Raw genomic sequence first — 25660 nt, 5'->3', positions numbered from 1 at the left:
AATAAACCGTATTATCATTCTTAAATTGGCAGCTGCTATCAAAAGCCTGTGTCTTATTTCCCTTTTAGTAACACTGGCTAAATCAGAGAAAGTGATAAAAGAATTTCATGATTGCAGCTTAGGGATTCTTTCCCACTTGACCAGAAGTAATCAATGTCCAAAAATGTCTGTAAATACTTTTTCTATCTTATTTTGCCAGATGTATTGATATTTGAGATGAATGGCAAAAACATTTTGCGTACATAGATAAGCAATGCAAATTCGCTGGATTGTTTTAGAGAAAAAAGCTCTGGTTATCAGATCGTTTCCATGCAGAAATAAGATTTACAGAAAAATTCTCATTATTATTATTCATGCATGAATAAGTTCAAAAAAGAGATGTGGGGGATGTTGTTTCAATTCAAGCTGATTGTAGGAAGGACTGTCAGGATGGAAAGGCTAGTGTCTGCATGGGCAAAGAAACACTTCTGGTTTTCATGTTCCCTTTGTCTTTGAGTGGAAGAGGCCATGAGGAGAGAGTGCACTAAACTTGGACCCTTTTTGACCATTGCAGCAGAGATGGAGAAGTGTTCAACCTTCTAGAAGGACTTCAGGACAAAGATATGTAATGAAAATAAGTCCAGGTTGGCTGTCCTTGTGGGCATCAGCTGTTCGCATCTGCATAGTTGTTGCTATGGGAATGGCAGAACAGCTGGAATGTTGCATTTCCTTGTGTGACACAAGCACTGGTGAATTCAAAGCAAGAGGGGTATATTAGAAAGAGCATCACCTCCCTGCCAGATTAGGAAAAGGTGAGTGGGATGTTGTTTCAATTAGTGCTGATGGCAGGAAGGACTGTAAGGATGGAAAGTCTGGTGTTTGCCATGGGCTGGGAAACACATTTGCTATTCATTTTGTCTTAATCTTTCAATGCTAGATAAATAGAAAAGAGTGTGCCCTCACCTAGGAACTCTCCTGCCCTCTTCTGCTGCGACGGAGAAATGTCCAGCTTGTAGAAGGACATCAGTACAAAGATATGTAATGAAAATAAGTCCAGGCTGGCTGTCCTTGTGGGCATCAGCTGCTGGCATCTGCATTGCTGCTGCCAAGAGCATGGCACAGCAGGTAAAAGATTGCTTTTCCTTGTGTGACACAGGAGCTCTTGACTTGAAAGCTACAGGGATGCAATAGAAAGAGCTGCAACCTCTGCCAGACATGGCAAAGGTGAGTGGGATGTTGTTTCAATTAGTGCTGATGTCAGGAAGGACTGTAAGGATGGAAAGTCTGGTGTTTGCCATGGGCAGGGAAACACATCTGGTTTTCATTTTCTCTTTCTCTTTGAGTGCCAGATAAACAGGGGAGAGTGTGCCCTCACCTTGGATCCATCCTGCCCTCTTCTGCTGAGATGGAGAAATGTTCCAGCTTGTAGAAGGACATCAGGACAAAGATATGTAATGAAAATAAGTCCAGGCTGGCTGTCCTTGTGGGCATCAGCTGCTGGCATCTGGACTTCTGTGCCATGAGCATGGCAAAGCAGGTAAAAATTGCGTTTCCTTGTGTGACACAGGAGCTCTTGACTTGAAAGCTAGAGGGATGCAATAGAAAGAGCTGCAACCTCTGCCAGACATGGCTAACTTGAGTGGGATGTTGTTTCCATTTCTGCTGATGTCAGGAAGACTGTAAGGATGGAAAGGCTGGTGTTTGCCATGGGCAGGGAAACACATCTGGTTTTCATTTTCTCTTTCTCTTTGAGTGCCAGATAAACAGGGGAGAGTGTGCCCTCACCTTGGAACTCTCCTGCCCTCTTCTGCTGAGATGGAGAAATGTCCAAGCTTCTAGAAGGACATCAGGACAAAGATATGTAATGAAAGTAAGTCCAGGCTGGCTGTCCTTGTGGGCATCAGCTGCTGGCATCAGCATTGCTGCTGCCAAGAGCGTGGCAAAGCAGGTAAAAGGTTGCTTTTCCTTGTGTGACACAGGAGCTCTTGACTTGAAAGCTAGAGGGAAGCAATAGAAAGAGCTGCAACCTCTGCCAGACATGGCAAAGGTGAGTGGGATGTTGTTTCAATTAGTGCTGATGTCAGGAAGGACTGTAAGGATGGAAAGTCTGGTGTTTGCCATGGGCAGGGAAACACATCTGGTTTTCATTTTCTCTTTCTCTTTGAGTGCCAGATAAACAGGGGAGAGTGTGCACTCACCTTGGACCCATCCTGCCATCTTCTCCGGAGATGGAGAAATCTTCCTGCTTGTAGAAGGACATCAGGACAAAGATATGTAATGAAAGTAAGTCCAGGCTGGCTGTCCTTGTGGGCATCAGCTGCTGGCATCTGCATTGCTGCTGCCAAGAGCGTGGCAAAGCAGGTAAAAGGTTGCTTTTCCTTGTGTGACACAGGAGCTCTTGACTTGAAAGCTAGAGGGAAGCAATAGAAAGAGCTGCAACCTCTGCCAGACATGGCAAAGGTGAGTGGGATGTTGTTTCAATTAGTGCTGATGTCAGAAAGACTGTAAGGATGGAAAGTCTGGTGTTTGCCATGGGCTGGGAAACACATCTGGTTTTCATTTTCTCTTTCTCTTTGAGTGACAGATAAACAGGGGAGAGTGTGCCCTCACCTTGGACCCATCCTGCCCTCTTCTGCTGAGATGGAGAAATGTTCAAGCTTCTAGAAGGACATCAGGACAAAGATATGTAATGAAAATAAGTCCAGGCTGGCTGTCCCTGTGGGCATCAGCTGCAGGCATCTGCATTGCTGCTGCCATGAGCATGGCATAGCAGTTAAAAGGTTGCTTTTCCTTGTGTGACACAGGAGCTCTTGACTTGAAAGCTAGAGGGATGTAATAGAAAGAGCTGCAACCTCTGCCTGCCATGGCAAAGGTGAGTGGGATGTTGTTTCAGTTGCTGCTGATGTCAGGAAGGACTGTAAGGATGGAATGTCTGGTGTTTGCCATGGGCAGGGAAACACATCTGGTTTTCATTTTCTCTTTCTCTTTGAGTGCCAGATAAACAGGGGAGAGTGTGCCCTCACCTTGAACCCATCCTGCCCTCTTCTGCTGAGATGGAGAAATGTTCCAGCTTCTAGAAGGACATCAGGACAAAGATATGTAATGAAAGTAAGTCCAGGCTGGCTGTCCTTGTGGGCATCAGCTGCTGGCATCTGCATTGCTGCTGCCAAGAGCATGGCACAGCAGGTAAAAGAATGCTTTTCCTTGTGTGACACAGGATCTCTTGACTTGAAAGCTAGAGGGATGCAATAGAAAGAGCTGCAACCTCTGCCAGACATGGCAAAAGTGAGTGGGATGTTATTTCAATTAGTGCTGATGACAGGAAGACTGTAAGGATGGAAAGGCTGGTGTTTGCCATAAGCTGGGAAACACATCTGTTTTCATTTTCTCTTTCTCTTTGAGTGCCAGATAAACAGGGGAGAGTGTGCCCTCACCTTGGAACTCTCCTGCCCTCTGCTGCTCAGAGGGAGAAATGTCCAAGCTTCTAGAAGGACATCAGGACAAAGATATGTAATGAAAATAAGTCCAGGCTGGCTGTCCTTGTGGGCATCAGCTGCTGGCATCTGCATTGCTGCTGCCATGAGCATGGCACAGCAGGTAAAAGATTGCTTTTCCTTGTGTGACACAGGAGCTCTTGACTTGAAAGCTAGAGGGATGCAATAGAAAGAGCTGCAACCTCTGCCAGACATGGCAAAGGTGAGTGGGATGTTGTTTCAATTAGTGCTGATGTCAGGAAGGACTGTAAGGATGGAAAGTCTGGTGTTTGCCATGGGCAGGGAAACACATCTGGTTTTCATTTTCTCTTTCTCTTTGAGTGCCAGATAAACAGGGGAGAGTGTGCACTCACCTTGGACCCATCCTGCCATCTTCTCCGGAGATGGAGAAATCTTCCTGCTTGTAGAAGGACATCAGGACAAAGATATGTAATGAAAGTAAGTCCAGGCTGGCTGTCCTTGTGGGCATCAGCTGCTGGCATCTGCATTGCTGCTGCCAAGAGCGTGGCAAAGCAGGTAAAAGGTTGCTTTTCCTTGTGTGACACAGGAGCTCTTGACTTGAAAGCTAGAGGGAAGCAATAGAAAGAGCTGCAACCTCTGCCAGACATGGCAAAAGTGAGTGGGATGTTCTTTCAATTAGTGCTGATGACAGGAAGACTGTAAGGATGGAAAGGCTGGTGTTTGCCATAAGCTGGGAAACACATCTGTTTTCATTTTCTCTTTCTCTTTGAGTGCCAGATAAACAGGGGAGAGTGTGCCCTCACCTTGGAACTCTCCTGCCCTCTTCTGCTGAGATGGAGAAATGTCCAAGCTTCTAGAAGGACATCAGGACAAAGATATGTAATGAAAGTAAGTCCAGGCTGGCTGTCCTTGTGGGCATCAGCTGCTGGCATCTGCATTGCTGCTGCCAAGAGCGTGGCAAAGCAGGTAAAAGGTTGCTTTTCCTTGTGTGACACAGGAGCTCTTGACTTGAAAGCTAGAGGGAAGCAATAGAAAGAGCTGCAACCTCTGCCAGACATGGCAAAGGTGAGTGGGATGTTGTTTCAATTAGTGCTGATGTCAGGAAGGACTGTAAGGATGGAAAGTCTGGTGTTTGCCATGGGCAGGGAAACACATCTGGTTTTCATTTTCTCTTTCTCTTTGAGTGCCAGATAAACAGGGGAGAGTGTGCACTCACCTTGGACCCATCCTGCCATCTTCTCCGGAGATGGAGAAATCTTCCTGCTTGTAGAAGGACATCAGGACAAAGATATGTAATGAAAGTAAGTCCAGGCTGGCTGTCCTTGTGGGCATCAGCTGCTGGCATCTGCATTGCTGCTGCCAAGAGCGTGGCAAAGCAGGTAAAAGGTTGCTTTTCCTTGTGTGACACAGGAGCTCTTGACTTGAAAGCTAGAGGGAAGCAATAGAAAGAGCTGCAACCTCTGCCAGACATGGCAAAGGTGAGTGGGATGTTGTTTCAATTAGTGCTGATGTCAGAAAGACTGTAAGGATGGAAAGTCTGGTGTTTGCCATGGGCTGGGAAACACATCTGGTTTTCATTTTCTCTTTCTCTTTGAGTGACAGATAAACAGGGGAGAGTGTGCCCTCACCTTGGACCCATCCTGCCCTCTTCTGCTGAGATGGAGAAATGTTCAAGCTTCAAGAAGGACATCAGGACAAAGATATGTAATGAAAATAAGTCCAGGCTGGCTGTCCCTGTGGGCATCAGCTGCAGGCATCTGCATTGCTGCTGCCATGAGCATGGCATAGCAGTTAAAAGGTTGCTTTTCCTTGTGTGACACAGGAGCTCTTGACTTGAAAGCTAGAGGGATGTAATAGAAAGAGCTGCAACCTCTGCCTGCCATGGCAAAGGTGAGTGGGATGTTGTTTCAGTTGCTGCTGATGTCAGGAAGGACTGTAAGGATGGAATGTCTGGTGTTTGCCATGGGCAGGGAAACACATCTGGTTTTCATTTTCTCTTTCTCTTTGAGTGCCAGATAAACAGGGGAGAGTGTGCCCTCACCTTGAACCCATCCTGCCCTCTTCTGCTGAGATGGAGAAATGTTCCAGCTTCTAGAAGGACATCAGGACAAAGATATGTAATGAAAGTAAGTCCAGGCTGGCTGTCCTTGTGGGCATCAGCTGCTGGCATCTGCATTGCTGCTGCCAAGAGCATGGCACAGCAGGTAAAAGAATGCTTTTCCTTGTGTGACACAGGATCTCTTGACTTGAAAGCTAGAGGGATGCAATAGAAAGAGCTGCAACCTCTGCCAGACATGGCAAAAGTGAGTGGGATGTTATTTCAATTAGTGCTGATGACAGGAAGACTGTAAGGATGGAAAGGCTGGTGTTTGCCATAAGCTGGGAAACACATCTGTTTTCATTTTCTCTTTCTCTTTGAGTGCCAGATAAACAGGGGAGAGTGTGCCCTCACCTTGGAACTCTCCTGCCCTCTGCTGCTCAGAGGGAGAAATGTCCAAGCTTCTAGAAGGACATCAGGACAAAGATATGTAATGAAAATAAGTCCAGGCTGGCTGTCCTTGTGGGCATCAGCTGCTGGCATCTGCATTGCTGCTGCCATGAGCATGGCACAGCAGGTAAAAGATTGCTTTTCCTTGTGTGACACAGGAGCTCTTGACTTGAAAGCTAGAGGGATGCAATAGAAAGAGCTGCAACCTCTGCCAGACATGGCAAAGGTGAGTGGGATGTTGTTTCAATTAGTGCTGATGTCAGGAAGGACTGTAAGGATGGAAAGTCTGGTGTTTGCCATGGGCAGGGAAACACATCTGGTTTTCATTTTCTCTTTCTCTTTGAGTGCCAGATAAACAGGGGAGAGTGTGCACTCACCTTGGACCCATCCTGCCATCTTCTCCGGAGATGGAGAAATCTTCCTGCTTGTAGAAGGACATCAGGACAAAGATATGTAATGAAAGTAAGTCCAGGCTGGCTGTCCTTGTGGGCATCAGCTGCTGGCATCTGCATTGCTGCTGCCAAGAGCGTGGCAAAGCAGGTAAAAGGTTGCTTTTCCTTGTGTGACACAGGAGCTCTTGACTTGAAAGCTAGAGGGAAGCAATAGAAAGAGCTGCAACCTCTGCCAGACATGGCAAAAGTGAGTGGGATGTTATTTCAATTAGTGCTGATGACAGGAAGACTGTAAGGATGGAAAGGCTGGTGTTTGCCATAAGCTGGGAAACACATCTGTTTTCATTTTCTCTTTCTCTTTGAGTGCCAGATAAACAGGGGAGAGTGTGCCCTCACCTTGGAACTCTCCTGCCCTCTGCTGCTCAGAGGAAGAAATGTCCAAGCTTCTAGAAGGACATCAGGACAAAGATATGTAATGAAAATAAGTCCAGGCTGGCTGTCCTTGTGGGCATCAGCTGCTGGCATCTGCATTGCTGCTGCCATGAGCATGGCAAAGCAGGTAAAAGATTGCTTTTCCTTGTGTGACACAGGAGCTCTTGACTTGACAGCTAGAGGGATGCAATAGAAAGAGCTGCAACCTCTGCCAGACATGGCAAAGGTGAGTGGGATGTTGTTTCAGTTGCTGCCAATGTCAGGAAGGACTGTAAGGATGGAAAGTCTCGTGTTTGCCATGGGCAGGGAAACACATCTTGTTTTCATTTTCTCTTTCTCTTTGAGTGCCAGATAAACAGGGGAGAGTGTGCCCTCACCCTGGACCCATCCTGCCCTCTTCTGCTGAGATGGAGAAATGTTCCAGCTTGTAGAAGGACATCAGGACAAAGATATGTAATGAAAATAAGTCCAGGCTGGCTGTCCTTGTGGGCATCAGCTGCTGGCATCTCCATTGCTGCTGCCATGAGCATGGCAAAGCAGGTAAAAGGTTGCTTTTCCTTGTGTGACACAGGAGCTCTTGACTTGAAAGCTAGAGGGATGCAATAGAAAGAGCTGCAACCTCTGCCCGACATGGCAAAGGTGAGTGGGATGTTGTTTCAATTAGTGCTGATGACAGGAAGACTGTAAGGATGGAAAGTCTGGTGTTTGCCATGGGCAGGGAAACACATCTTGTTTTCATTTTCTCTTTCTCTTTGAGTGCCAGATAAACAGCAGAGTGTGCCCTCACCTTGGAACCCTCCTGCCCTCTTCTGCTGAGATGGTGAAATGTTCTAGCTTCTAGAAGGACATCAGGACAAAGACATGTAATGGAAATAAATCCAGGCTGGCTGTCCTTGTGGGCATCAGCTGCTGGCATCTGCATTGCTGCTGCCATGAGCATGGCACAGCAGGTAAAAGATTGCTTTTCCTTGTGTGACACAGGAGCTCTTGACTTGAAAGCTAGAGGGATGCAATAGAAAGAGCTGCAACCTCTGCCAGACATGGCAAAGGTGAGTGGGATGTTGTTTCCATTGTTGCTGTTGTCAGGAAGACTGTAAGGATGGAAATGCTGGTGTTTGCCATGGGCTGGGAAACACATCTGGTTTTCATTTTCTCTTTGTGTGCCAGAAAAAGAGCAGAGTGTGCCCTCACCTTGAACCCCTCCTGCCCTCTTCTGCTGAGATGGAGAAATGTTCCAGCTTGTAGAAGGACATCAGGACAAAGATATGTAATGAAAATAAGTCCAGGCTGGCTGTCCTTGTGGGCATCAGCTGCTGGCATCTCCATTGCTGCTGCCATGAGCATGGCAAAGCAGGTAAAAGGTTGCTTTTCCTTGTGTGACACAGGAGCTCTTGACTTGAAAGCTAGAGGGATGCAATAGAAAGAGCTGCAACCTCTGCCCGACATGGCAAAGGTGAGTGGGATGTTGTTTCAATTAGTGCTGATGACAGGAAGACTGTAAGGATGGAAAGTCTGGTGTTTGCCATGGGCAGGGAAACACATCTTGTTTTCATTTTCTCTTTCTCTTTGAGTGCCAGATAAACAGCAGAGTGTGCCCTCACCTTGGAACCCTCCTGCCCTCTTCTGCTGAGATGGTGAAATGTTCTAGCTTCTAGAAGGACATCAGGACAAAGACATGTAATGGAAATAAATCCAGGCTGGCTGTCCTTGTGGGCATCAGCTGCTGGCATCTGCATTGCTGCTGCCATGAGCATGGCACAGCAGGTAAAAGATTGCTTTTCCTTGTGTGACACAGGAGCTCTTGACTTGAAAGCTAGAGGGATGCAATAGAAAGAGCTGCAACCTCTGCCAGACATGGCAAAGGTGAGTGGGATGTTGTTTCCATTGTTGCTGTTGTCAGGAAGACTGTAAGGATGGAAATGCTGGTGTTTGCCATGGGCTGGGAAACACATCTGGTTTTCATTTTCTCTTTGTGTGCCAGAAAAAGAGCAGAGTGTGCCCTCACCTTGAACCCCTCCTGCCCTCTTCTGCTGAGATGGAGAAATGTTCCAGCTTGTAGAAGGACATCAGGACAAAGATATGTAATGAAAATAAGTCCAGGCTGGCTGTCCTTGTGGGCATCAGCTGCTGACATCTGCACTGCTGCTGTCATGAGCATGGCAAAGCAGGTAAAAGATTGCTTTTCCTTGAGTGACACAGGGGCTCTTGACTTGAAAGCTAGAGGGATGCAATAGAAAGAGCTGCAACCTCTGCCAGACATGGCAAAGGTTAGTGGGATGTTGTTTCAGTTGCTGCTGATTTCAGGAAGGCCTGTAAGGATGGAAAGTCTGGTGTTTGCCATGGGCAGGGAAACACATCTGGTTTTCATTTTCTCTTTCTCTTTGAGTGCCAGATAAACAGGGGAGAGTGTGCCCTCACCTTGGAGCTCTCCTGCCCTCTGCTGCTCAGAGGGAGAAATGTCCAAGCTTCTAGAAGGACATCAAGACAAAGATATGTAATAAAAATAAGTCCAGTTTGCTGTACTTGTGCGCATCAGCTGCTGGCATCTGCATTGCTGCTGGCATGAGCATGGCACAGCAGGTAAAAGGTTGCTTTTCCTTGAGTGACACAGGGGCTCTTGACTTGAAAGCTAGAGGGATGCAATAGAAAGAGCTGCAACCTCTGCCAGACATGGCAAAGCTGAGTGGGATGTTGTTTCCATTGCTGCTGATGTCAGGAAGTACTGTAAGAATGGAAAGGCTGATGTTTGCCATGGGTAGGGAAACACATCTGGTTTTCATTTTCTCTTTCTCTTTGAGTGCCAGATAAACAGGGGACAGTGTGCCCTCACCTTGGACCCATCCTGCCCTCTTCTGCTGAGATGGAGAAATGTTCCAGCTTCTAGAAGGACATCAGGACAAAGATGTGTAATGAAAATAAGTCCAGGCTGGCTGTCCTTGTGGGCATCAGTTGCTGGCATCTGCATTGGTGCTGCCATGAGCATGGCAAAGCAGGTAAAAGATTGCTTTTCCTTGTGTGACACAGGAGCTCTTGACTTGAAAGCTAGAGGGATGCAATATAAAGAGCTGCAACCTCTGCCAGACATGGCAAAGGTGAGTGGGATGTTGTTTCAGTTGCTGCTGAAGTCAGGAAGGACTGTAAGGATGGAAAGGCTGGTGATTGCCATGGGCTGGGAAACACATCTGGTTTTCATTTTCTCTTTGTGTGCCATAAAAAGAGGAGAGTGTGCCCTCACCCTGGACCCATCCTGCCCTCTTCTGCTAAGGTGGAGAAATGTTCCAGCTTCTAGAAGGACATCAGGACAAAGATATGTAATGAAAATAAGTCCAGGCTGGCTGTCCTTGTGGGCATCAGCTGCTGGCATCTGCACTGCTGCTGCCATGAGCATGGCACAGCAGGTAAAAGATTGCTTTTCCTTGAGTGACACAGGAGCTCTTGACTTGAAAGCTAGAGGGATGCAATAGAAAGAGCTGCAACCTCTGCCAGACATGGCAAAGGTGAGTGGGATGTTGTTTCCATTGCTGCTGATGTCAGGAAGTACTGTAAGGATGGAAAGGCTGGTGTTTGCCATGGGCAGGGAAACACATCTTGTTTTAATTTTCTCTTTCTCTTTGAGTGCCAGATAAATCGGGGAGAGTGTGTCCTCACCTTGGAACTCTCCTGCCCTCTGCTGCTCAGAGGGAGAATGGCCAAGCTTGTAGAAGGACATCAGGACAAAGATATGTAATGAAAATAAGTCCAGGCTGGCTGTCCTTGTTGGCATCAGCTGCTGGCATCTGCATTGCTGCTGCCATGAGCATGGCAAAGCAGGTAAAAGATTGCTTTTCCTTGTGTGACACAGGAGCTCTTGACTTGAAAGCTACAGGGATGCAATAGAAAGAGCTGCAACCTCTGCCAGACATGGCAAAGGTGAGTGGGATGTTGTTTCAGTTGCTGATGATGTGAGGAAGGACTGTAAGGATGGAAAAGCTGGTGATTGCCATGGTCTGGGAAACACATCTGGTTTTCATTTTCTCTTTCTCTTTGAGTGCCAGATAAAGAGCAGAGTGTGCCCTAACCTTGGACCCATCCTGCCCTCTGGTGCTCAGAGGGAGAAATGTCCCAGCTTCTAGAAGGACATCAGGACAAAGATATGTAATGGAAATAAGTCCAGGCTGGCTGTCCTTGTGGGCATCAGCTGCTGGCATCTGCATTGCTGCTGCCATGAGCATGACACAGCATGTAAAAGATTGCTTTTCCTTGAGTGACATAGACTCTCTTGACTTGAAAGCAAGAAGGATGCAATAGAAAGAGCTGCAACCTCTGCCAGACATGGCAAAGGTGAGTGGGATGTTGTTTCAGTTGCTGCTGATGTCAGGAAGACTGTAAGGATGGAAAGGCTGGTGTTTGCCATGGGCAGGGAAACACATCTGGTTTTCATCTTCTCTTTCTCTTTGAGTGCCAGAAAAATAGAGGAGAGTGTGCGTGCTTTCTACCCCTCTTGCCCTCTTCTGCTGAGATGGAGAAATGTCCCAGGTTCTACAAGGACATCAGGACAAAGATATGTAGTGAAAATAAGTCCAGGCTGGCTGTCCTTGTGGGCATCAGCTGCTGGCATCTGCATTGGTGTTGCCATGAGCATGGCACAGCAGGTAAGGGATTGCTTTTCCTTGTGGGACAGCTGTTAAGCCATTCTGATTCACCCTTTGCATCCACAGCATACAGTTTTTTCCCACACTGCTGTTTCTATCCAGCAGTGTGCATATGTGCAGTGCTACAGATGTTGGTGGTCCTTCCTGTGGCAGGGGGTTGGAGATTCCTGATCCTTGAGGTCCCTTCCAACCCGGGCCATTCTGTGTGTGTGTGTGACTGGCTAAACACCAATTGTTGCTAGCTCAGCAGGTATACTGCTAATTATTGAACGTCTGACAGCTGCTTATCAACACTTGGCCACTATTTCTTGACACCTGCTCATCCCTGAAGAGAGAGAAGTTTGGAAGGAGGACAGAGGGGAGTCTCTTGATGCCTGCCTGTTGCATCCCAACCTGCCCACAGAGTGAGTCACTTCGGCCTTGTGTGGAGGCCCTGGCTTCTTTGGAGTCTGTTTTTCTTTTGCTGAGCTTCTCCTATCCAAACAGAATGGCCTTACAACATGCTTTCTGGTCCTTAATACTAAACCCATGCAATTTGTAACTATTACAGTTCTGTAAGTGAGAATTGATCACATGATTGAACAACTGTATTTCTAAAATATGTTATGAAATAACTTCTTTTTACTAATACTAATACTAATAAAGTCTTTCTACTTTTTCAAACTGTTTCTAAGGGCAAATTACAAAACACATGGTGCTGTACTGCTTCTGACCAATCCCACATTTGATAGCCAGTGCAGAAACAACATTCCATCCTACAGCATTAGCTAGTTCAGAGGTACCAGACGTGTATCTGGATGTGGCTGTTGTGCATAACTGGGGCTGAGGGATCAGAAGTGACAGCTCCACTCTTGGAGACCACAGAACTAAAATGGAAAGATAAAATAGTTGCAGGGCAATTGTTCTGTGTGCCTGAAGCAGGGACCGATTTATGGGGGAGAGATTTAACAGTTAAATGAGGATTACAGCTGCAAGTCTGTGAAACAGATATCAGGTGTCAATGAATGTGTTAACAGCTGTGATGAAGAAGAAATGAATCCAAAGGTGTGGGCAGGGGAAGGAAATCAGGGTGGACTCACAATTTTCCCTTACAAATAACTGCCCAAGGAGGGAGTGGAGCTGTGAAACAGCAACAATATCCCATAGCCTTAGAAGGGAGAGTGGGTCTAAAAGCTGTAACACAGACAGTGGTTAAGGATGGTCTTCTGGAACCTTTTCTGTGGCCTTATAACACCCCAATCCTGTCGGCACGGAAGGCAGACGGCACGTATCGGCTGGTGCAAGATGTAAGGAAATGACTGAACCCGTTCTCAAAAGACAGCCTGTGGTTCCTAACCCCTATACCCTAATGAGTCAGATCCCACACGGACAGCAGTGGTTTGGTGTGAGAGACCTCAAAGATGCTTTCCGGACAGCCTTTGGACTCAGAGAGAAATGGCTGCGTTTGTATGAGGACACATTGTAATCCTATCGTGATTCGTGATGATACTGTAGATACTGGAACTCCTGCTAATCCTTGTCTTTGCAGCATTTGAAGCAAGCAACTGGTGCTGCTGTCATGCAGAAAGCTCCCTTCCAACCACTCAGCAAGAATTTGGATGAGACAGCTTCCTGCTGGGAGCCCTCCGACATCACTGCTGCCTCCTCCAGAACCATACCTGCAGATGCTTCAGAGCTCTTCAGCATGGACTTCCTTCCTCCCGTCAGCAGCTGCTCCTGCACTGACCTTCATTCACACTGGGATACCATCTGCTTCCAGCAGGAGCTGACCTGCGAGACAGAGAAAGGAAACGTGGGATGAGCACAAATGCAGAAGCACAAGGCTGTGTCACCACCACGTCTTACAGCCTTGGGAAGTCAGCTGCAACTGCAGCCTTGGTCAGAATTCTTTTGCTTTGGGGAGCAGATGGACTCAGAATGGAAGGACACGAGAAAAATGACATCTGTTTGAGCTCAGCAGACTTGAGAGGTGGGCCTGGGTGAACCTGATGAGGTTCAGCACAGCCAAGTGCAAGGTTTGGCATTTGGGCCGGAGGAATCCCAGGCATTCTTTTGTCATCGTGGTGGTTTCCAATAGACCCCAACAATGAGACATCAGGTCGCCGTGTGGGCTCCTGGGTGACACTGCCATTTCCCAGCCATTGCAGCCTAGGGGCAAATAAAGTAAAATACTTCAGAAAGATCTCACACTGATTGCATATTTTACTGTTCTTTTACACAAAACAGAAGGGGAGGGCAGCAGATGCATGCAGCTGCATCAACACCCAGGCTGCTAAAGGAATGGAAAGACAGAAACATCAAATATCAATGCCTTATTCTAATGCAAGGAGGGAAGCTTTTTTCAATGTTACTTTTTATCATTTAAAATAAGCAGTTGGCACTCTTAAAGGAAAATCCTAGGCCCCAGGTTCTGACAGTGTGGCAATCTGGCACGGACTCAGCTGTGACGGATCCAAACAGTCTGTTCCAGATTTTAACATCCCTTCTATGCATTCACAAGTTTTCTCTCTTGACTTCCCCTTACAGCCGTTAGATGCCAGCAAAACATCCCACAAACACTCCTTAACTCTGTGCACACAGGCACCCATCCAACCAGAGCCATCAGTCATTCCCAGCCATGCGCTCTTCCTCCAATCATGGTCAGCATCACACGGCCGTCACGCAGCTCACTTGACTCAGTTTTTCTCTTCTTTCTGGAGGTGTCCTTGCTTCTCAGCCTTACCTTCTCGTGATGTTTATCTCGCTCTGCAGCTCCTGCTCTGAATAGGCTTTCTTGGATTCCCGCATGACAGGCACAAAATGCAGCCACAGCCCCTGCCACCAAGGTCAGCTCTTCAGCACACATTACCTGAGGAGCACTTGGCAACTCCTGCAACCTGAGCAGTGCCAGGAAGACTGTTTCACTTCTGCTTCTCCTGGCTCAGAAATTCATTTTCCTACCTAGAAAATGGAATAAATAAATAAATAAATAAATAAAATAAAATAAAAAAATCCTGACACAATTGATGCTATGGAATTCTGGAAGGCAAGGGATTTGCCCTCTGTGATGAGAAGTTGAGTGCAAAGAACTAAGAAGAGCCATGAGCAGGTTGTGAACTTGTGGGTAAAATTAGGAAGTGCAGCAGTGCAGGGCTTCTGGAGGTGAGGGTCTGCTACAGCCGCCTGGAAAGAGAGCCTGTTGGTGGGAGCTGCTTACTGCAGCCAGCAGAAGCATCGCACTCACTGACTCTCATCCTGATGGGGGATTCCAGTCAGTCTGGGAAATCAGCATGGCTGGCTGCAAGCAATCTGACAGACTCCTGGAGTGCAGTGAGAATCACTCTGTGGTGCAGGCATTGGGCACAGCAAGCAGAAGGGAAGCATTGCTGGACATGGTGCACACCAGGGGTTACGACAGGAGGCGGTCAGGGCTGCAGTGACCATGCCCTCCTTGAGTTTGTGATCTCAAGGAATGCGGGCCTGGCAGGAAGCAAAGGCAGGAGCCTGAACTTCAGGAGAGCCAGCTGCAGGCTGTTCCAGGAATTCTTGGACGAGATCCTCTGGACAACTGTTTGTAGGGGCAAAGGGATGGAAAACAGCTGGTCACTTTCTCAGAAGAAAACTTGCTCAGGTTGCACGCTGAGCTGCAGGAGAGGAAGGGGAGGAGGTGCCAGCACGGCTCTGCACGATGCTCTGCCACACTGGGCAGCTTGATCATGGCTCAGCAGTGGGATCAGACGAGGAGAAGGGGAGAAGGAAATCAAGGATGGGAGGGAGCCATCAGACGCAGTCAGTGAGTGTCCGTGCAGTCTTGCAGACCCAGAGATTCCCAGGTTGTTTCTGCTTTTGTATCACTTGTGTGCTGCAGGGTGAGCAAAAGGTTCTGCTGCTTGATTCTTCTGCAGGAGCCGCCTAAAAGGGAAATGGCCACTGAGCTGCAGACCAAGCAGTACTGCCTGACTTTGGCCAGGGGGAGCTTCTCCTGCCGCAGTGTGCTGATGACAGGTCTGGAGATGATCTGCAGGGCCAGTTCGTAGATGGGAGCCAGGAAAGGACATGATGGGAGGAGGGAGGTGTTAAGGAGCGGGCAAGGCATGAAAATGCATCAGAGAGCCCTGAAAAGCATCACAAAGCCACAGCCAGGAAGCTTGGGAGTATCATGAGCAGCATCCAGGATGCGAGAGATTATTTGCTACCATGCCAAATGGTAGCAGAGCTCCCCCTGCAGACATCCCAAAGCCAGACAAAACAGGAACAAACCCGGAGCTGTGCTGCACGCACCCCACAGCCACAGCATTGCAAGCTGGGGTGCCTTGCTGTGTGCTGCATTCATCCCAGTCCGTGTGAATGAAGACTCTGGAGGCAGTCAAGGCGTTGATTGAGCACGAGTGTGCTTTTATTATTATATAAAGGACAGGAGGGTGTGAGAGGTCCACGGTGAAGATGGGACTCATCCTGTCTTGTCATGGAGAGAGTGGCTCAGAGCTCTCAGTGCTGCTGTCCGGTGCCTGGGACTGGAGGCCTGATTGAAAGTCCCCCTGCAAAAGGCTCTGCTCCTCTTCACTGATGCTGACCTGCTCCTGCATGGAGGTGCTGCTGTCAGGGCACTCACACAGTGCCTGGGCTGGGCTGCACTGCAGAGACTCTGGGTGACAGACCTCACTTGTGACTGTGGTGTCTGGGAGGCTCACATCACCAATTTCAGCAGAGCCAGGTGTAATGAGAGCTTGAACTTCGATGAGCTCCTTCTCTCCATCACTGTTGTCATGTGTAAGGCTGCTGTTGGAACTGCAGCTATTCGTGCTCCCTATGAGCTCTCCACTGATGGAAGCACAGAGAGCATCCTCGCTACTTGCCCTGGATCTTGTGGGTTGGCAAGGGCTCGATTCACCTAGAAAGGATACACAGGGGTTAGTGTCAAACTTTCACAAGCTGAATTACGACAGTGGTACTTGATCAGGGGTGAAGATTTAGGCACGGGATTGAACGCTAGAAAGAGATACATGTGCAGAGCAAGCTTGAATTGTATGTTCCTGAAAAGCAGGGATTTGGAAGCTGCATTTGCACCCTTACCTGCCAGGACTACCACTGCTGTTTCTGAGGGCTGCCTGGCATTGCGCTGCAGTTGGCGTTTGCTCCCAGAGGATGGCTTTCTGAGGCTGAAGCAGCAACACCAACTGCTAGCTGGTGATTCCTCAGTCTTGCTGGGTGGATTTTGTCTGGAGAGAGAAAACAGCCAATGCTGTGAGTCGTGCGTGGTGCAGGGTGAGGGAAGAGCAGCACTGAGCTCTTGGCAGCAGTTGCTTGTTCCTAGCACTGCCTGGTTTCTGCAGGAAAACACAAAAACCCACCCAAACAATGATGCTAGGTGCTGGAAAAGAAAGTCCTCTTTACCTGTCAGATGGAAAGTCAACGACGGTGTGGAATTTGCCCTGCCCAGCTGCAGGGCTTTCTTGCACTTCAATGTCCCGGCTGCTCTCTGTCACAACAGGAGAGCTGCTGTGGCCTCGCCTCTGTGCCTGTGCCTCCTCCAGGCTGAGCAGCTTTGTGGCAGCAGAACAGACCCCCACAGACTTGGGCCCTGGGAGAGAATTGTGCCCTGTCAGGGAAAACCACAGGTAAGAGCGAGGATCAGAAAGCAGCAGCACAGCCACCACAGTTCTGGGGGAGGTGCTGTATTTTTCTCAGGCTTGCTTATCCGAGCCACTGGAAGAAGAGGAGCCCAAAATAACCATGTGGGCAGAGGTGTGTTTATGGCAAAGGACACGGTCATCATTAAGAGCAGCTTACTGTATCAAAATAGGCAAGGAAAAACCCAAGGAAATGGGGGCAGGGAACTGAGAAAGCTTCACTGCCACACTTGCATCAAGCTTTTCCTGCGTGCAAACCATAATAATGACGGTTTCCTCCTTGTGACGTTTGGGCTTGGACATTCTCAGCATCCAGCAACAGGATGCCATACCCTAATGGAAGTCCAGAGGTCTGCTGTCCCCTTGATGGTAAAAGAGTATCTCAAACATCCTGGAGAAGGCCTGCATTTGATCAAGGTGTCAGGTCAAGATCAAGCTAATGGAGGAAGACACTCACCTGCTGCATCTGCAATGTCTGCTCCGGATTTGGAGCCGAAGAGGACGTCGGTGTGGTTGATGATGAATTCCACCACATCCGACTGCGTCTGCAGCTCCATGCAGGCAGCTCTTCCGCTGGCGCAGGCAGACTCGTTCTGCTGTGATCTGTAGAAAAGGCAGATTTTAGAAGTCATTTCTCCAAGACCGTTTCCCCGAGTCTGAATTGTTGCAGCCAAAAGCTGTCAGCTGAGGCTCTGGAGACTTCCGCAGTGGGCAATCAGTGATGCCACTGCAGAAATTCCCCTGGATGATCAAGGACACGTCAGTCCCATCTCAACAAGACTGCAGAAATTGTCACCTAGACATTGTGCCCGTGGGGATGGAGAACAGCTCAGGCTCCTGCTCTTCTGTCAGCCACAGATTTTACAGGAGAAGAGCACATTTGATGGAGAAAAAGGGAGGATTGGTTTTTTTTTTAATGGAGAACAGATGTAAGCGTTGTGTTGAAACAGAACCAGCAGTTTACCTTAAGAGGTTTGGAGCCCACACAATGGCTAGGTTCTTGGCATGCATGTTTGTGATGGTGGAGCTCCCAGCCAGACACGCCAAGTGTCTCATCAGATACTCCAGAGTCCTGGAAAACAAGAGAGGCAAACGTTCAGCACCAACGAGCATGCCGTGCTGCAATTCAGAAAGACAAAGCCTGGAACCGCATCGTTGCCCTCTGCAATGCAGCAGGGCTGAGCTCAGCAGGCTGAGGGCAGCACTGACCTGTAGTGAGGAGCGGGCAGCTGCTGGATGACGTCCTGCATTCTGAGCAGCCGCTCCTCCTCTGTAGCGGCACCAACAGCATCCTGGAGTAGTGCAGAAAGGGAGCGAGACACCAATCAGGCTAGTACACCACTGCGAGTAAACCTCGTGGGGCTGACAGCAAAAGGGCCTCAGAGCTGGGGCACTGCTGCAGCCATCTGCCAAGAGGCCCAGGAAGAGGGAAATGAAAGACGTGGCCTTGTGCTTACCGAGAACTTGCCGTACAGCTGGTGGGTGAGCAGAGGGTTCGGGAGCTCCCTGAAGTACATCTTGCAGAGGGAGCTCACGCTGTGAATGTCGCGGACGGTGAGCTCAGGAATCTGCTCCGACTCAAATTCCTGCCTGGAGAGAGGGACGCAAACCCGGTTGAGCGAGAGGAAGGCAAGCCCAAAGCCACACCAGATGCACTCAGGCTGTGTCAGTCGCAGCACTCTTACCGCAGCCTCTGGATGTTGGACGCGACGCCGGACAGGCGGTATATCCCCTGCACCACGCCGTGCTGCTCAATGAACTCAGCGCAGCTCTGGAGGACCTGGGGGACTGAAGAACACGTGCCAGCCGTCAGTGGAGCTCCTGATTCAAGTCCTGCTGCAGGCTGTGCTTCACATCCCATCCACTAAGCCCAGCCAGGCTTGGCTGAAGCAAATACAGATGTGCTTGTCTCTTAGGAGCATCCGCCTCACTTTATCCTTCAGCCATCAACTCCCATTACACGTGTCTCCACGGCTATCAGCCTGCCCCCTGCTAGATATGAGCTCCCTTTCATCTTCTTTAGATGCCCAGCAGAGGAAGATCTCAGGAATGGGCAGCTCCTTACCATCACGACCGGAGTGGAGAAGATGCTCTCCCAGGTCACCGCCAAACACCCTTTCCTTCTCCACCTCCCGCTCGGTCGGTTTCTTTGGGCGGGCCTTCACCAAGGAACGAAGGAAGGTGAGGATCTTGCTGCGTTTCTTGGGCACTGCACAACCAAAGGAAGAAACCAGGTCATTTCAGGTCTGGCTCCGTTGGACGAGGCCGAGCACAGCACATTCTACAGAGCACGTCAGAACGGGAAGAACATTACCAACCAGTACATACAAAAAGGGATTTTCCCCATCTCTGGAGGAGCCCAAGGCCAGGTGGGATGGGGCCCTGGGCAGCCTGATCTAGTCTCACATTAACTGTGGGGGCTGGGAGACCATCCTGAGGCAGGAGGGTTGGAGCATGATGATCCCTGAGGTTCCTTTCCATCCCAAGCCATTCCATGAGTATTCTATAGTTTCCCCAAGTCCAGTCATAAACCCAGGAGGATTGGGCCAAATCTCTGCCCCATGGTGTGCATGAAGAATCATCAACCCAGAGGACAATGTGGCATGGATAAAGGAGGTACTAAACATGGAACGCACCCCAAAAAAGACTTCATTTTGCTTCCCCACACCATCAAATGTAACATCCATACCTGGCTTTGGCACTGAGTTGATGAGTGCCTCAGGAATGTTCTTATTAATGAGTTCCACACACTCCCCTGGGAAAAATCCAACCTGTAACAAGAAGAGAAGCCAACTATTGCATGCAGCACTTCTCAGGTCTGAACTGTTAAACCAAAAGCCACATAACATTTCCCTCGGAACGTGCTTGCCTGACGTTCCATAAGACTATCCAGCAGAAAATGGCCATAGTTCAAAGCATAAAGGTAATAATTTTTCAACATTTGCAGCCAACGGCAAGGTCCCCTGACACCGACACAGGGAAACTGTTTACGTCCATTAGGCATCCTGTGCATGCAGAGCAGCTCTAAGCTAAGATTCCTGCCTTTACTGCAGTTGCACTCTCCAGTCTGAAGCTTGTGCCTACCTGGAAGCCGAGCTTGCCTCTCCACCAGGGGGTCAGCTCCTTTGGTGGCATGTCGATGACACACACGATGTCTCCGACCTGCAAGAGATTGCAACATCAATCCCAGCTTCAGCACGGCTGGGAGGAAAGCACAGCTCAAATGTCTGCATTCTTCTGCACTGCCAAACATCGCCGAGCATTAAAGCACTTGCACCAGTGCAGCTCTGAAGGCATTTGCCATTGTAAAATTGAACAACAAGGAACGCCTTGAACTGCTTACCTCAAAGGAGAGTTCATCCGCTGCCTGGGCAACGTATCTCTTAATAGCATGGGCAGCAGCAATAGCTGGAACATTCACAGGTGCCACCTCATGGTCTAGCAGGGGCTTCCCCTTGTTCTCAGCCTGAAACAGAGAGCACAGGCCACGGTGAGGAGCTGGGAACCAACAAGGAGGATTTCAAGGTGAGGAGCACATCTGCAGAGAAAGCTGCAGGAAATGCACTAGGTCCTTATCATGGGCACTTCAGAAGGAACTGCAAGTCTAATAACGGCTGTTTCTCTCCCTGGTGTGCAGCAGGCACACGCCAGGCAATGCAAAGATGCATCTCTCCCCACCCAGACTAATCAGCAATGGCACTGACGCAGACAGGTGGCCTTGTCCATTTTGCCCCCTCCTTTCCTGCGCTCTTTGTGCAGGAAGGCTGACTGTTTCAGATGCTAGGAGACCGTGAAGAGGGAAACCAAAGCTACGGCTGCAGTTACAAGGTGCAAACAGTGCCATTGCAAGCACCAAGCAGCTCTCTTGAGCAGTCCAACCAACAGCGAGGCCAAACAGAGCAGAGAATGATTGTTGTTTCTGCAGCCATTTCAAGGGAAAAGTCAGTAGAGGACAAACACAACAGCCGAGATGGCTCTGGTAGTTTTATAAACTTGCCACTCTTGCACTACTGTCTTGCCACAGAGGAGCTCTCTTGGAAAGCAGGAGAGCACATCTGCGGCTCACTCTGCTGGCTGCAGTCAGGGAACAAAGACCAATCAGAGCTTCATACTCTACCTCTGTCCATGCCAGGTCAGGCCCACAGCTGATCTCGCTGCACGCCACAGCCATCAGCGTAGGTGTGACAAGCTGGAACTGAAAAGAAACACACTTTTATTTTCTCTGTTCACATCTCTGCTGTGCTCCCTACAGCTGTCGGGCACACTCACACAGCCCAAGCACGCCTGCTGGTGTCCCTGGTGATGCTGTGCAGCTCTGCACAAGCTGGGGCTGGGACTCTTTGCCTAAGGGATTGCTTTCCATAAAACCAGCTGGTCACAGCACCACAGACAGCATCCTTCTGAGGGCTGAGCTGCAGAGCACGTGGAGAAAACCCACACGTGACCAGCGTCCCATCAAAGCTGGATGAGGCTGTGTTACCAAACACGGGGCGTCACGGGCTGCTAAAGCATGTGGGGGGACAAAGCATGGCAGGTACCTGGCAAGAGATCAGAACGAGGGAGAGAAATCTCACGAATCCGCAGCCGTTCCTTGTCACTTTGCTCTGATCTTCCACGAGCAAAAGCTGCAGCAGGGAAGCAGGCAGAGGGTGGAGAGAGGAGAGAGAAAGAGCAGGTCAGTTTGCTTCCACGGTTTAGCAAAGACTACGAGGGAAAATCCAAAATCTGCCCTCCCTCAACTTAAAAACTTAAGTTTTCAACTTAAAACCATTTCCCCTTGTCCTGCTGATATCTACCCTTTCAAAGAGTTGATTCCCCTCCTCTTTTTAGGCTCCCTTTAGGTACTGAAGGCTGCCATGAGGTCACCCCACTGCCTTCTTTTCTCCAGGCTGAACAAGCCCAGCTCCCTCAGCCTGTCTTTGCAGGGGAGGTGCTCCAGTCCCCTGATCATCTCTGTGGCTCGCCTCTGGACCCTCTCCAACAGCTCCCTGTCTTTCTGGACACTGTACTGCAGCTGGGGCCTCACAAGAGCAGAGCAGGGGGGGACGATCACCTCCCTGTCCCTCATGGCCACCCCTCTGCTGATGGAGATAATGTGATCCTATGAGCTCCGCCAGCCAGCAGTTCTCAGCACTCACTGTCCCCCCGTCTCTCCCACACTGTCTCAGCTTACCTACAAGGTGCTGCACAGGACGGTGTGAAGACAAAGGGACGCAGTCGGTGCACAAGTGCAACAAGCGAGCTGCTCAGTCAGAGCTCCAGCGCTCCAATGAAGGGACGCAGCACGCACTGCTCCTCCCCTCATTCTAGCCCTTATGACATCACTGAGGGCCACCAGGCTGCTCCACCACGACGGACAGGGTGGGGAGGCAAGACCAGTCACAAGGGCAGAAGATTCCAACAGCCCAGCCCAACGTTCTGGAATCAGGGGCTGCTTGGAATTCTACCCCAGCCAAATCCTGGAGAAGCTGGCACGGGGTCGTCATGACCAAAGCGCAGGACCTGGCGCTTGCTCTTGTTGAGCCTCGCACAACTGGCCTCAGTGCATCCCTCTGGAGGGCCTTCCTGCCCTCAGCCAGATGGACGCTTCCTCCCAGCAGCGTACCTTGCAGTGCTGGGCCCATGTCAAATCCACACTAGAGTGGGTTTTGTTACATTCAAGGGCATGTTGCAGCACCCATCTATTTCACCTGGAAGGAAATAAAGCAGGAGATGGGAGAAACACAGAACTGCTGCCAGACTGCTTTATCCCTTTCTCAGCCCAACTTCCCTTGCCTCATCCCCTACCCCAAGTCCTGGATGATGCCCACGGGCTGACAGTTGGATCTCAAGTCCATAGGACTCCTTTCACAGGGCTCCATCAAAAAGGCTGTCACACTTGTTCCGTACACTCACACTGACCCAGCAGTGGTATCACAGTCACTTAACACACACACAACAACCAAACCCCGAGCATGCACATCTCTTCCTGCGTTACTGCAGCCCACAGCTCCCCTTCACACCTCCGTGGATCTCTGGTGTTCTACACTGATGCAGCCTCGCTGCAGCTCCGTGGCTGTCACACAAGGCCTGCAGGACCTCTTTCTCTGCAAACCCCGTCTGCAGGCATTGGTTCACAAGGTTCACCTCCTGCCCTCCTGAGCAAAAACAAGCACTAAGAACAAGAGCAAAGCACGCTGGACTCGACCTGGCTGGATCCCCAACCCTCAGTCCTGTCAGACGGACCCTGGTGTGGAGACTCATCCCCAAAGCCTGGCTGGACATCAGCACAGGCATCATTCTTCAAACGCCCCATCCAAGCAGCAAGGGATCAAAGCGTTGGCACAGCTGAAACAGAAATGCTGTGTGAGTTTCCTGTTAGCACTGAGCAGGAACAAATCTACCGCTGAGCAGCAGGATGTGAGACAAGCAGCAGAAGACACCCAACCTGCAGAACCAGCTCGTTTGGGGTCGGTCCAGATGTTTGTCTGCTCCCTTCCCTGGCCCAGGCCAAGCTTGTGAGCTGCTCCTCCTTTGTGCAGGGGGAAATGGTGCAGATGCCATGTGGTGGCTATGCACAGCATGCCTTGCACTTGCTTTTCCTCTCTCCATCTTCCATCTGCCATTAGCAAACAGCATCTCCAGCCTCCAGAGATCACTGAGTCCAACCCCTGCACAACAGTGAAAAAAAAGATATGATAAGGGGTACTTAAAGCACAGCATCTGTAATCAGATCAGACTCCTGCACTGTGAAGACTTCCATGAGTATTCCTGCAGAGTGCATCACTTAGTCTCTCCTAAGCCTTGTGTTCATGGTTTTCCTGTAAGAGCTTGTCTAAACACTGCCTATAATCGTGGTTATGCTAGAAGCATTTGGATTTCTTGATCCTCAGTGTGATTTCAATAACAAATCCAGATGTTTTTTCTTAGGGACAGCTTTCAATTTCTCAACTGAAATTTCAATATTGCATTAGGTGTTGACAACCACGGGGCTGCAGTACAGAGAATTACAGGAAGATTCATTTCTCCATCTCCATGCTCCTAGACATTTATGGTTACAGTGATGTAGTTATATACAAAGTTGCAAGATACCAAAGCTAGAATAACCTCTTGGTGCAGCAGGATGTCTGGAGCCCAAGTGCAGAGTCTCAGTGTTCCCAAGCCTTGAAGAGGTGCACCGTATGTGCTGGGGCTGATGACACAGACACTGGAGCAAGGCCAGTGTGATGTTAGAAACTTGACCAGCAGCTGATCTGTTGTCAGCCATTTCTGGACACAAACGGGATCTGGTCGACTTAGGACATGACCTTTGGGCTGGAGAGCAACTCCCCGAGGAATCACACAGCCACTGCAGACCGTTGGCAAGAACCCCATACCAAAACAGCTCATCTGCAATCAGTTTTTAATCTGTGCAGCAGGGATTGGAACAGGCGCACGCTCTCTGCAATTGCAGGAATGTTCACAAGTGGAATGGACATCACCTGTGTGCTCCAGCTCTCCTGTGTGCATGCTAGGAGCAGTGATCCCCCTGCACCCAGGGCTGCAATAAAGTCCTGTGGGCTTTCTAACCTGCCCACCAGCAGCCCAGGCTGCCCAGAGCCACATCCAGCCTGGCCTTGGATGCCTGCAGGAATGGGGCATCCACAGCCTCCCTGGGCAACCTGTTCCAGTGCCTCACCACCCTCTGGCTGAAAAACTTCCTCCTCACATCCAACCTAAACCTCAACACCCCCCGTCTCAGTTTAAAGCCATTCCCCACTTGTCCCATCACCATCCACCCTCCAAAACAAAACTCCTCGGCTGTTCAACACTGAAAGAGCAAAATAACCCACAGCTCTTACTTCCACTGTATGCATTTAATTCCAAACTTAAGGTCACAGGTTAATTACTCATGTGATCCTTCCTGACAGAAGAACTACTCGTAGTGATGTGTAGGAGTAAGGAACAGTTTGAAAAGGTCATGGACATATTAGAACTTGCAGCATTTATCTTAATAGATGCCTACATTGCAAAGCATTTTGTAAAACACACGTTACAAGTACTGTGCATTGGCTTACACTATATCAAACTCTAAGTAACAATACAGGTTGCTTTTCAATCTACACTTACATGTTTTCTTCTAACTCCTTGATAAAATTCCTTACTACCTTAGTTTTACAGCCAAAGCAGTGTTTGAGCTGGTAATGTACTCTTGAACAGCACTGTTGCCTTTAACATTTGTATGTTTAGATCTGAAAAGAGAATTTGGTCATTATTTCATGATGAGAGAATCTTATATGACAAAACAGAATTACAAAAATCTGACAATACTGTAAAATGCCAGCGTAAGAATGTGGCTTTGATTTTTTTTTCTTTTTTTTTTCTTATTTTTTTCTTTTTTTTTTTCTTTCTTTCTTTTTTCTTTTCTTTTTTTTTTTTTTTAAATGGTGAGTGTACCATTAATTCAAGACAAGAATTTTGTTTGTAAGTCGATCTCTATAACTGTTCTTGGCATCATTCTGTAGGATGAACTAGATACATGGAATTTGGCACTGGCTCCCCAGGGCAGTGGTTTGGCACTGAGCTGACAAAGGCCAAAGAGCATTTGCACAATGCTCTCAGACACAGGGCTTGACCCATAGGAGGTCCGGTGTGGAACCAGGAGGTGGAATACATGATCCTCGAGGTCCCTTCCAAATACAGATATTCCATGATC

At 49.0% G+C, this 25660-nt stretch overlaps 3 protein-coding genes across 3 annotated transcripts in view; all 3 read right to left on the bottom strand.

The window, feature by feature from the left end:
* LOC149912576 (rho GTPase-activating protein 32-like) overlaps positions 1-20434 on the bottom strand; it is a 33450-nt gene extending 13016 nt beyond the window's left edge. The window contains exon 1 of the mRNA XM_090130715.1: positions 20330-20434. The gene's annotated coding sequence lies outside the window, so the exon portion shown is untranslated. The remainder of the gene's footprint in view (positions 1-20329) is intronic.
* The window catches only part of LOC149912559 (rho GTPase-activating protein 32-like), a 490746-nt gene that overhangs the window by 14685 nt on the left and 450401 nt on the right, over positions 1-25660 (bottom strand). Inside the window, exons 2-4 of the mRNA XM_090131844.1 lie at positions 16751-16955; positions 16430-16575; positions 16015-16247 (exon numbers count right to left, since the gene is read on the bottom strand). Of these exons, the coding sequence (XP_089987970.1) occupies positions 16015-16247; positions 16430-16575; positions 16751-16955 (584 nt within the window). The remainder of the gene's footprint in view (positions 1-16014; positions 16248-16429; positions 16576-16750; positions 16956-25660) is intronic.
* LOC149912577 (rho GTPase-activating protein 32-like) lies at positions 17418-20124 on the bottom strand. The gene is made up of 8 exons (XM_090130872.1): positions 20071-20124; positions 19676-19757; positions 19052-19195; positions 18672-18774; positions 18444-18576; positions 18196-18278; positions 17951-18058; positions 17418-17589 (listed from the first exon to the last, which is right to left on the bottom strand). Exons 1-8 carry the CDS (start codon positions 20119-20121, stop codon positions 17418-17420), a joined length of 876 nt encoding a protein of 291 aa, XP_089986998.1. The 5' UTR covers positions 20122-20124.

Source organism: Phasianus colchicus, chromosome Z (genome assembly GCF_987193195.1).
Source record: "Phasianus colchicus chromosome Z, bPhaCol1.hap1.1, whole genome shotgun sequence".
In the NCBI taxonomy this organism is placed as follows: domain Eukaryota; kingdom Metazoa; phylum Chordata; class Aves; order Galliformes; family Phasianidae; genus Phasianus; species Phasianus colchicus.
Note: the sequence above shows the minus strand (reverse complement) of the source record. Positions and strands in the feature narration are given on the sequence as shown.